The sequence below is a fragment of the Canis lupus genome, chromosome 17 (assembly GCF_003254725.2).
Source record: "Canis lupus dingo isolate Sandy chromosome 17, ASM325472v2, whole genome shotgun sequence".
Classification (NCBI taxonomy): domain Eukaryota; kingdom Metazoa; phylum Chordata; class Mammalia; order Carnivora; family Canidae; genus Canis; species Canis lupus.
Window position 1 is genome coordinate 15,040,527 of NC_064259.1, and position 12,773 is coordinate 15,053,299.

General features: G+C 37.4%; 1 protein-coding gene and 1 long non-coding RNA gene across 3 annotated transcripts in view; one reads left to right on the forward strand and one right to left on the reverse strand.

Moving 5' to 3' along the window:
- The window catches only part of LOC125752715 (uncharacterized), a 58,853-nt gene that overhangs the window by 44,992 nt on the left and 1,088 nt on the right, over nt 1–12,773 (forward strand). For both annotated transcript variants that reach the window (XR_007402844.1, XR_007402843.1), the window contains one exon: nt 12,018–12,086. This is a non-coding gene — a long non-coding RNA (uncharacterized LOC125752715). The remainder of the gene's footprint in view (nt 1–12,017; nt 12,087–12,773) is intronic.
- WDR35 (WD repeat domain 35) overlaps nt 1–12,773 on the reverse strand; it is a 58,426-nt gene that overhangs the window by 41,724 nt on the left and 3,929 nt on the right. The window contains exons 4-9 of the mRNA XM_025454585.3: nt 12,501–12,593; nt 10,878–11,006; nt 7,370–7,503; nt 5,954–6,119; nt 5,671–5,816; nt 1,222–1,347 (exon numbers count right to left, since the gene is read on the reverse strand). Coding sequence (XP_025310370.1) covers nt 1,222–1,347; nt 5,671–5,816; nt 5,954–6,119; nt 7,370–7,503; nt 10,878–11,006; nt 12,501–12,593 — 794 coding nt within the window. The remainder of the gene's footprint in view (nt 1–1,221; nt 1,348–5,670; nt 5,817–5,953; nt 6,120–7,369; nt 7,504–10,877; nt 11,007–12,500; nt 12,594–12,773) is intronic.

Here is a 12,773-nt window from a genome sequence, read left to right on the forward strand (position 1 = left end):
GCGCCTGCCTTTGGCCCGGGGCGCAATCCTGGAGACCCGGGATAGAATCCCACATCAGGCTCCCGGTGCATGGAGCCTGCTTCTCCCTCTGCCTGTGTCTCTGCCTCTCTCTCTCTCTCTCTCTGTGTGTGTGTGTGACTGTCATAAATAAATAAAAATATAAAAAAAAAGATTAAAAAAAAAATTGTTCTAGTTTTGGCCTTCAGGAACTCTTCCAGGTAAGCCCCATCCTTTTGTGTTTTGAGCACTTCCTTACTTTCTGGCACTATCAGAGGCTCCAGGCTCATCATGTATTTTTCCCACCTTACCCCTAAAATCAGACAGTTCTCCAAGGTGTTTTGCCTTTTAAAAATGAAGTAAGTTTTTCATAACAAATATTCTTAGTAGTTTACCAGATTAATTAATCTCATTCTTCCAAACCTGTTTTGGGTCAAATGTTAAATTTAAGATAAAATATTGCTTAGTATTATGCTGCTTATTCTCATTTTCCCCTTTTGATCTATTCTCTGCCTTTCTTTACCCTGCTCTCTTCCCTGAAGACTAACTTCTGTGAACTCCATCATGTGGGCCTACCTTGCCTTCTGGTTTCCCACTGGGTCTGGCCAATAGAAGGCACCAGAGCAGGTAGAGAGATGGGCTGAAGTATTTCTTCCCCAGAGCTCTTTCTACTCAGCAAGCCGGCAGAGGCTGTGCTCCCACAGGATAATCTCTCTTGCATAGCCACAGCTCTAGTGGGTTCCAAGAACAATACTTCTTTATCTTGCCCACTGTTGCCAATCATTGGATGCCTGTACTGTCATCCCTTACTGGACCCCTTAAGCCTGCTTGTACCTTTGTAATAAACCCTACATCAATCTCTTTTCAATTATTCTTTTGAGTATGCTGAGCCTGAGTTTTCTGGTTCTAAAGTCTTCCTACTGGGACGCCTGGGTGGCTCAATGGTTGAGCATCTGCCTTCAGCTCAGGGCACAATCCTGAGGTCCAGGGATCAAGTCCCACATCCGGCTCCCCAGGGGAGCCTTCTTCTCCCTCTGTCTCTCTCATGAATAAATAAAATCTTTAAAAAAATCAAGTCTTCACAGTAAAAACACCTCCTTTCATCTGATTTCTAAAATAAAGTGGCTATGAATACAGGCAGAAAATATACATTATACTTTGAGCGATAACAAAATTATTTAGTAAATACAGCTTTTTTTTTTAACAATTGCTCACAATACTCACCTTATAATCAGGCCGAATATTTGCAAAATATATAAAAGAATCAACAGCTAGTGCAATTTTCAGTCCTCCTCCTTCCCAAGACAGTGCAGACATTTGCTTTCCAGGAACTTTCAAAGTACCCAAATGCTGAAAAAAATAATTATACTTAGCCTAAAGAATCACAATTAAATAAAATAAACATTGCCAATCACTTCATAGAGATCAGAGGTGGTATAAAAATTATTTTGTGAAAGGTTACTACTCACTTTAAAATTATTTTCCTTGAATTTTTATAATGAAAAACATACATTATATGAGAAATTTACGAACAAAAGTGAAAGAATTCAGTATCTAATTTCATCAAATCTAAGAAGCCTGAGATCTAAATATGCATCTTTATGTACAACTCAGGAAAGAATAAGACACATTGTTAATTAAAATAGGTTAACTTTGATTACAGGATTCATCCCAATTTTGAGTTGTAAAAAATTCTGTGTCTTGGGAGCACGTGGCTGGCTCAGTCAGTGGTTGTGAATTTGAGCCCCATGTTGGGTGTAGAGATTACTTAAAAATAAAATCTTTAAAAAAAATTGTGCCTCTTGGAATGAATGAAGCATTGTGGTAGAATAAATGCAATCTTTAGTCTGGCTTCTCTTTCAACCCCTGCAGCCAACTGGTCACGAAGGCTTACTGCTTTCACTCCCATCTACCCTCCACTGCCTCTGCCTCCTTTCCTGAATGAACTATGGTAATGGTCTAACTGCAATTTTTACCTTTCATCTCTTTTCTCATTCCCAGCCTCTTTCCATACCTTTAGCAGGGTATACAATGCCTCTTGCCATGTGGCCCAAAACTATACTCTTTACCTCAGTACTTACTATTTAGCCATAATCCTGCATCCTCCCTCATGAAAATGTTACTGTGCCTCTAAACCTTTGGCCCAGATAATATATCTCTTCTGCTTGAGATCTTCCTTCCCTCTCCCCATGCCTCTCTGGCCTTACTCTACCTCCTGCATCCTGGTCTCCATCCTCCAAGACACAACCTTAATATTGTTTCCTGCCTTCTCCCTCCTTCTATGGGTCCAAAGAATTCAGAGAGTGAGCTACCTGAGAGCTCTAACTTCATCATATTCACATTTATGTCCCTATCCCTTCATGGACTGCTTGGCAAACAGGTACTCAGTAAATATCTACTAAGTAAATAAATGTATCCTGCATTCAAGCTAATGTCTTTATATATGAAGACATGCTACATACTTTTAATTACAACCATACCAAACCAACTTACACTTTTCAATTCAATATAGCCCATTTTATGGCTAAATTAACAAATGAATAAGTTAATACAAAGACATTTTAATGTGGCCATAAAAAGAAAATATTGCAAATCTATGCTTTTGGGACAGACCAAAGAAGTTTAACAAATTGTTCTGGGGTGTCCCTTGTTCTTAAGCAGATACACTCGAAAGTCAGATTTAATGTATTAAACTCCATGTTGCCAGGGAAACTGATGAGGGGTTAAAAATGTTTTAACCTAGGAGGGTCCATTCTATCTGTCCTGTTGCCTGTATGAAATCAAAGGGAGAAGACAGGCTCTCACAAGCAGCACTCCTGGTATCAAGGGCCCACCCTAGAAGAATAAGGCCATCTCCCAACTCTGCAAGCCAGCCAGGTGATGGCAGCAGCAACGAGAGAAAACCCACGTTGTAGTTAAGCATTCACTCACTAAGCACTGGATTAGGCATTTCCTCATTGTTATCTCCTGTAATTTTTATAATAGTGCCATGAGGTGTTACCTTTATTTCAGAACATAAGTAAACTGAGTCTCAGGGGTGAAATAAGTTCTCCTAGTGAGACAACACTGAGGAAATAGAATTCAAAGCCAAAACCAGGCCAACTTGACTACAAACGCATGTTCTGTTATCCCCTTCCCTGGCTAAGACTACAGGGTAAGAGCCAGAAGACTCAAGCCTTCTGAATCAAAAATAAATGCTTCCCTGAGGTTCCCTTAGGTTTAAATTTTAGATAATGTCCTTCCAAGTTACCTTCCTGATCTTAATAACATAAATCCAAAATAAGTCCCCCATATACTCACTCATTCAAAAAAATACTCAGCAACTAATTATACATTGAGGAACTATGCTAGATACCTTCAATCACAACCAAACCAACTTACAGTTTTCAATTTAACACATAACACTGTTTTGCAAGATAAAACAAGGAGGCCTTAGAATCCATGTTTTTCTACTTAAAGAAGGTTGAACTAAGAAAAATAAGCAGATAAAATAATATAATAAATAAGCCAGTGGTTGACAAAAATTACCAATAAAGAACATGAATTAAGAACAAATTTGGATTCTTAATAGTTAGGAACCTTGAGAACTGTATTTCTGTTTTTACTTGGCTTCTTTTTTTTTTTAAAGATTTATTTATTCATGAGAGACACAGAGAAGGAGAGGGGCAGAGACACAGGCAGAGGGAGAAGCAGGCTCCATGCAGGGAGCCCAACATGGGACTCGATCCTGGGTCTCCAGGATCACGCCCTGGTCTGAAGGTGGCACTAAACCACTGAGCCACCCGGACTGCCCTTCCTTGGCTTTTAACATCTATCAGAAATATCATTAACTAGCACGTACAATCTGTTCTCTACATCACATTCAACTGGGTATTCTGAGACACTGATTCAAAAGCACAAGCTGATACTATTTCTTACCATCAGAGAAATTACTAAAATGTATTTTAAAATATTAAAACAACCGGGTAAGGCTTTTCTGTAGCAAAAACACATATTATTCAAGTCTGTGATGAATTTGTAAAAAAACAACAGGGACCAAATAGAGTCTAGAGACAGAAAATAAAATTGGTAAAAAGTTATCAAGTTTAGTTACTAATAAGTTCTCACTTTCTAAATTCTTTAAAATTCACAATATATTAATTCTCCTATTGGATATTTTCCACTACTACTTCAATAAAATTCTTCTTAAAAACTAAATTCCTTAGAGGTGCCTGGGTGGCTCAGCAGGTTAATCAACTGACTTAGTTTCTACTCGGGTCATGATCTCAGGTTCCTAAGAGAGAGCCCAGGACTGGGCTCTGCAATCAGCAAGGAGTCTGCTTGTCCCTCTCCCTTCCCTTTCGCCTCTCCCCTTCTGCAGAGGCCACACTCTCAAATAAATGAACAAAATCTTAAAATATTAATAATACTACTGAGAAGGATAACACATGCATTTATTAAAACAATGCTTGTATTTTAACATAGCATCACCTAAGATTAGTTATTAAGGTAGACTTTCTTAAAATAGTTGGTTATTCTTCAACAAATTAAAACTATTAGAAGTCTGAAGGAGGGAGGGGTGCCTGGGTGGCTCAGCTGGTTAAGTGTCCAACTGGTGATTTCAGCTCAAGTCATGATCTTATGTATCTTGGGATCAAGTCCCACATCAGGCTCCGAGCTCAAGGAAGTCGGCTTGGAATTCCATTCCTCTCCGTCTGCCCCTCTCCCTCCTTGCTCTCTCCTCTCTCCCTTTCCCTCCCTCTCTCTCTCAAATAAATAAATAAAGTCTTTTAAAAAAAAAAAAAAGAAGTCTTAAGGAGGGAGAGACAGATATGTTGTGTTTAATATCTATGTAGATTTAATATATCACAATAAAATCCAAAATATTAAGCTGAAACTAAATTCCATTAAAACCAACTTGAAAATCAGCTGGGGGCAGGCTGGGGGCGCTCAGCAGTTTAGCGCTGCCTTCAGCCCAGGGCCTGATCCTGGAGACCCAGGATCAAGTCCCGCATCAGGTTCCCTGCATGAAGCCTGCTTCTCCCTCTGCCTGTGTCTCTGCCTCTCTCTCTCTCTGTGTCTCTCATGAATAAATAAATAAAATCTTTAAAAAAAAAAGAAAACCAAACAAATAAAATTGTTAAAAGTTATTTGTGTTCCCTTTCTGAAAAAAAAAAAAAAAAAAGAAAACCAGCTGGGAAAAAGAGATGCACATTCAGATCACAGAGAAAATAACTCCTGCACAGTGATTTCTTAGGTGAAACAGCTCATTTTCTAAATGCACAGAGTACAAACTAAATTCCGTGATAAAATACAACTATCAAGACTTACAAGTGAGGATATTACTCAAAGACAAGATTCCTAGTATTCCAACATTTTTACCCAAAATGTCCCTTTTCGGGATCCCTGGGTGGCGCAGCGGTTTGGCGCCTGCCTTTGGCCCAGGGCGCGATCCTGGAGACCCGGGATCGAATCCCATGTCGGGTTCCCGGTGCATGGAGCCTGCTTCTCCCTCTGCCTGTGTCTCTGCCTCTTTCTCTCTTTCTCTCTCTCTCTCTCTCTCTGTGTGACCATCATAAATAAATAAAAATTTTAAAAAAAAATGTCCCTTTTCAAAAATGTGACAAGTTTACACCTCTTCCTCCATTCTTTCTTCCCCTACCTTACTGCACAGAAAAGAAAAAAGACATTTACCTCACCAAATGGAGTGTAAAACTGCACAGTGTTTACATCTTTATCCTGAGTGACAACCTTCTGGGAGCCTGCCACAGCTAACACGCTGCCAATGTGGTTCCACTGGATACTCACCACATACATGCCAGTGTCAATTAAAACAGGATCTAGTCAAAAAAGAAAAAAAAAAGTGAGATTAGCTATGGCAAAATAATTAGCCTACAGAATTTTATAATCTTCAGAACAATTGAAAGATATTTTGTAAGTTCTCTACCCTAAAAAAAGAGAAAGAAAAATTACATACTTTGGTCATTCTCATGTCTCATGATTTGGCACCTCCCATTGTCAAAACAAATAGCAAGGCAGGGGCAATCTGGCTCCACATAACCTTCTGTGCCATGGTACCAATGAATTCCAGCAATACTGATTGCTCCAGTGACATTCACCAAGCAATTCAGTTTCATTTTCATCTAAAGAGAATCAGTTAGGTTAATATTTCATATTTTAAAACAGAGTAACATAGAGTATTATAGAAAGAACACTGAAGACAGGATTTAAGAATCTGGTTTCAAATGTCAGGCCCATCACTTACTGGTTTACCAATCCACGGACAAACCACTTCAAACTTCAGTTTTCCCCTTTTGCAAAATGAGAATTAAAAAAATCTCAGATGGGATGCCTGGGTGGCTCAGTGGTTAAGTATCTGCCTTCCGGCTCAGGGCATGATGCTGGAGTCCTGGGGATCGAGTCCCACATCGGGCTCCCTGCATGGATCCTGCTTCTCCCTCTGCCTATGTCTCTGTTTCTCTCTCTGTGTGTGTCTCTCATGAATAAATAAATAAATCTTAAAAAAAAAAATCTCAGAGAATTTATGAGACTAAGTGACAAGAGGCATATGAAAGTACCTACAAAATAGCAAAGTGTCATGGGAAAGCTGGCTATTATCATCTCTACCAAAAAGTAGATTCATGTAATGTCCTCACCCTCACGACACACAAAACTGCCCCATAAGTAAGATCAGAGATCAAATGTAGCTGAATCTCACAAAGGTAGAGTTTTCCTTGAGATCATGCCAGCTGAGCCTCTTCTATGGACCTGATTTTTGTTCCTTACTGTTTAAGTCTTCCATTCTCTTTTTCCAAACAACCTTTGAATAGCTTGTTATAAAAATCTCATTGGAAAAAATACATACATCAGGACATCTGGGTGGCTCAGCAGTTGAGCATCTGCCTTTGGCTCAGGGCGTGATCCTGGAATCTCAGGATCAAGTACCACATTGGGCTCCCTGCATGGAGCCTGCCTCTCCCTCTGCCTATGTCTCTGCCTCTCTCTCTCTCTCTCTCTCTCTCTCTGTCTCTCATGAATAAATAATACCTTTAAATATATATCATGGTATCTCATGTAAACTTTGGCTTCTGCTATTAGAAGACAGAAAGAATAAACTATACCTCATCCAACTCATTATCCCTCAGCTTCAATACACTGGACTCTTGTCCTTCCCAGTTACCAGGAATTCAGAACTAAAAGCATTCATTTACCTTGAAGCAACTCTTTTTTTTTTTTTAATTAAAAAAATCTAAATGGGAAAAAAAACTAAATTGAAGACTTTCTTGATAACAAACTATCATAATAAATGTGTATACATATATGAATGATATATAAAACCATCATAAAATTGTGTAACTAAAACTAATGAATATATGAAAGTATATAAACTTACTATAAAATTCCCCTGATTATCATAAATATGTATTTCTCCATTTGCCATTCCAAAAAGTAGGATTTTACTATCTGCAGACCATGCTACATGGCATAACTGTATACCTTTCAAGTCTTTTCCCCAAATGCGATTCCCTAAAATAAAACACAAAACATAATTATTTCATTAAAAATTCAAGTCATGATTCTCCAGTAATTCCCCTAAAAATATTTCCCTAAAGAGCTCTCACATTCTTCACAGCACTATGTGTTTGTTCAATAATGCAGTCAATAAATATTTACTGAGCAACTACTATGTGCCAGACAGCCTATTAAACATTTTAAATAGAAGCTGCTTCCAACTTTCTGCCTTCTCTTCAAAATTCTAATCTTGGACCTTACTTCCAATTAGCAGATGAATTCACCTTCGACTTTGGAAAGAAAATAAAAGCTTTCAAAAAAAGCAATCCCTAGGAATGCCTGGGTGGCTCAGTAGTTGAGTGTCTGCCTGTAGCTCATGTCTTTGCTCACGTTGTGATCCTGGGGTCTTGGAATAAAGTCTCACATCAGGCTCTCTGCAGGGAACGTGTTTCTCACTCTGTCTATGTCCTGCCCCTCTCTCTCTCTCTCTCTCTCTCCATGTTTCTCGTGAATAAATAAATAAAATCAAAAAAAAAAAAAGAAAGAAAGGAAAGAAAAGAAAAGAAAAGAAAGAAAAGAAAAGAAAAGAAAAGAAAAGAAAAGAAAAGAAAAGAAAAGAAAAGAAAAGAAAAGAAAAGAAAAGAAAAATCCTTCATTCCCACTTTCAAACATTCAGGACAAAACCAAATCCAGGGATCCCTGGGTGGCGCAGCGGTTTGGCGCCTGCCTTTGGCCCGGGGCACGATCCTGGAGACCCAGGATCGAATCCCACATCGGGCTCCCGGTGCATGGAGCCTGCTTCTCCCTCTGCCTGTGTCTCTGCCTCTCTGTCTCTCTCTGTGTGACTATCATGAATAAATAAATAAAATCTTTAAAAAAAAAAAAAAAAAAAACAAATCCACATTGACCCTTTATTTGGGTCCTAGTACAAAGGAAAGAGGTATATCCCCAACCAGACACCCATCTAGGGAGAACCTGTCTACCTACTTTCTGGTCTAAGCCCTTCATTGATGTGCAAAGATCTCCCTCTACTGATTATTCACATTTTCTTTCTCTTTAAACTCTTCTTCCCAGGCCCTTTCTTACAGGTATTTAAATATATTCAGATCTATCCTTCTTCAAAACTATCACCTCAAATAAAAACAAACAAAACAAAACAAAACAAAGAACATCTCCCTCAACCCCAAGTTCCTCTCTAACTACTACCCTTTTCCACCATTCCTCTCCCGGACAAGCTTCCTGAAAGAGTTCACACCTGCAGTCACCACTTCCCCATCTTCCCCCTCAACCCACAGCCCTGCCCAATCTGGCTTCCGCCCCCACAGATCCACAGACATGGCCTTCATGAGGTCCCTAATGGCCTGTTGCTAGGTACACTGCAGGCTTTCTTTTTTTTTAACCACCTCTTCCTTCTTCCTTGGTTTCTGTGAGTCTGTTTACTCCTTTATCTCCAACACTTGTACTTTACTATCCTTTATGGAATTCTCTTCTATTAAATGTTGCAAGTTCTGATTCCACAGGTGGCCCACAGATTTTCATCTACTACAATGATTTAAATTACCAGCTAAATGCTGGTAATTCCCAAAACTATGACTCCAGCCCAGATATTTCTGAGCCACAGATGTATATATCTAACTATGGTCTAGACATATTTTACTTGGCTGTCCTACAGCATGACAAAATCAACATGCCCAAAAACAAAATCTTCCCTCACAATCAGTCTTTCTCCCACATCCCTTATTTCAATGGTATCACCATCCATCCAGTTGTCAAAGCTAAAAATCTATTACTATTACTCTAGACAATCCCATCCCATCATCCCCAAACTGATCAATAACGAGGTCCTATTTATTCTACCTCCTAAGTATCTCTAGCATATGCCCACTTACTTCCATCCTCTTTGTCATTATCCTGGTTCAGCTACCACCCAACATCACCTCTCACCTGAATTACCAGAATAATTCCCTAACTGGTACACCCGGCCCCCTATTTTTCTTGCTCCCTTCAGTCTTCATATTACAGTCACAGAGATGCTTCCAAAGAATAAATGTGATCGCATTGCTCCCATTCTTAAAAGCTTTCATTTGCTCCTCAATGCCCATAAAGTTAAGTCCAAACTCCTTGTATAACTCACATTCTGGCTTCCGTTAATGTCTCTAATTTCATCACATAAAACTCTTCTCCTTTTGGTGTTATGTTATACTGACTCTCAAAATTGTTTTCAATACCCTACATATGGCTAAAGTTCAAACCCTGTGGACCTCCTCAAATGCTACTTGATAGGTCTAGGACATTTTACAAACCAACCGTCCTGTTAGCTAGTGCCTCAGCAGATATCAATTCCTCCAGGATGTCTTCACTGATCCCTCCAAGCCTGGGTTAGATACTTCTACTACATATTGCTGTATTTCTCCTGTCTCAGCACTCATCACAAGGCACAGTAATTCCTTGGTTACTTATCCATCTCTCCTGCTCTAGATCTGAAATATTTTTTGTCATATCTAGTGCCTAGAACTATAGCTGTGATTTTGTAAGCTCTCAGAATATTTGTGGAATAAATGAAGTTATACTAGAAAAAAACAAAAAGAAAAATGAAAATCATTTTGAAATAAATTACTTCTCTATAGGGTTTCACATTAAAATGAAGATACAGACTCTCAGAAGCCCCATTGCTTTCTATGAACTCAGATTTGAAAAACATAGATTTTAAAGCTATAAAACACAAGTCACAATAACATGCTCAGCTCTATTAAAAGATGACCAGATGGATAATTTCACAACATATAAAAATATCAAATTATTATGTTGTACATCTAAAACTAATGTTATGTCAGTTATATGCAACAGTTCAATTTTTTTAAATAGACAGATTGTTATATTCCTATATACTTTTTGAAATTAAGATCTACATATTTATAATAGTCTAACAAGTATAAAAATAAATAACTAGGCAGACACATTTAAAATAATCCTGAAAATTTTTTTTTATTTTTTTAATCCTGAAAAATTCACTTTTTTTTTTTCAGTGCTACTGTAGGAAATTTTTTTTAATAGACTGTTTACATAAAAAAAAAAAAATAGACTGTTTACATGAGTATACTTAAAAATAAATGTTTCTTAGGGGCACCCGGCTGGTCAGTCCATAGAGCATGTGACTCTTGATCACAGGATTTTAAGTTAGAGCCCCATATTGGGTGGAGGGTTTACTTAAAAAGATACATAAAAAATAAATAAATAAATAAACGTTCCCTGAATGTCAAATTGTATATCAACTGTTTTCTCTTTTTTATGTTTCTTTTTCTGTCAAAAAGCCAACATATAATTAAACCTCTAAAGACAAAAATGCCAACCAAATCTTGATCTTAGTATTGTGTGCAACAAAGCATTACCATCCACTGAACCAACTATCACAGCCCCATCTTCATATACAATGCATATCTTCTGTCCATCAGCATTCCAGCTCATACTTCGAACCACTGATTTATTTCTATTATTGATCATCTCCTCGTACCAAGAGCCTATTTGCACAAATTAAAAAAAAAAAAAATACAAGTCAAAACTTTCACATAAGAGTTGAAAACATTCCATAAAATATACTGTGGAATAAGTAACTGCAAAATGTTCTACAGCCTGAGACATTAAACTATAAAACCTTCAAATCCAGCAAAAACAAAATAAAAAATAAGCTGAGGCCTTGACCAACAACTGCTTCAAAGATTATCTCAGGAAACACAATAAATGCCCATCTTTTCTTTCTTTCTTCCTTTACATCCATTAAAAAATAAAACTTTATTTGCTTTTGACAGGCCAAAAACACTGATTTTTCTTAAAGCCTAAAACTTCAGAGACTAATCAAAGAAAAAAACAAAATAACCTTGGTAATTTCATATGTATGCAGAAATTCTCCGGTGATTTAATTATAAACATATTAATAAATACATGTACATTAGGTTAAAAACTCTAAGCCTGCTTGAAAAAAGTTTCAACAGTTCAAATCACTTAGTGATTTTACATCACTAATGCTGAATAACAAAAACATTCTTGTACACAAGGCTGGAGTGAGAGGTCTCAAGGTGTAACCAAATGTGAAGCAAATCACAACGCTATTTTGTTTTGTTTTTGACAACATTTTGGTATCAGGAATTCTGGCCTACAGCCAAGCAAATTATCTCATAATTTGGAATAACTAGTCAAGGAGGGCATTTTTAGGACTGAGGCTCAGAGAAGACCCACCTTGGAAAAAAACACAGTTTAGCCTCATCTTCTGTGTTCTCACATTCTACTCCCTGCACAGACATACACACATACATAAACTTTGAAAAACATAAATTCATGTACCACAGCACATTTTTTTAGTTAAGAATTTTTAAATGGTATACCCTGAATATTTTCAAAACAACACACAGGAACTAAGGTAGCCTTCTAATTTAAAGATGATGGCTACAGGCCCCAAGAGATCATGTATGACGCATTATTTTCTAGTAATAGTGATGCACCTAAATTAATCCTTCTCTCGCTCTCTCTTGTAGGCAAAAGGTACAAATCATGAGCCAATAGTCAAAACTGAGATAAAATCTGTACCATAAAAGAAAAAGAAGGTAAATGACTCAATAAAGGGAATGAATATTGCCCCTGACTTCTTAATAAATGTTTTTACCCACTGGACTAACTCTAGCCACTGATCACACAGAAAATAATTCTTATTGGAAACTGGGGAAAAACAGCTATCTCAAGTAGAAACTATTCTGCTAAAGGCCTAAGTTCATTTTGGAGAAAACCAACAGTCACCTAGTTCACTTTCTTTATGCAAGGTCACAATTCAAAAAAATAAATAAATAAAGTTAAAAGGAAAAGTAAGCAAGAATAAATCCAGAAATAATACCCTTATGCAGTCAAGGATGAACTCCTGCTGCTGGTTAAAAGGGGTCTATTTCTAATATGTTGTTTCCCCATTCAAATGCTGTAACTCAGACTCCAATCTGCGAAATGTTACATAAGCTCTCCTAGCCTACCTTTATATAACATCCAAACAATGATAAGCCCATTTTGATCACTGGTAGTCAACTTCTGGTATTGTTCATTCCATGTTACAACTTGAACAGAACCTAAAAAATTATAAAACAATTTAGAAACTAAAAAAGTTTACAATTTCAAATTTGTATTTTTATAATAAACATCAAGTGCATGTTAAAATCAATAAAGTTCCTGTGCAACTAACCCATCTTTAATATCACTCAAAAATATTCATAGGAACATAGTGGCTCTTGTTACTCATTTCCTACAAC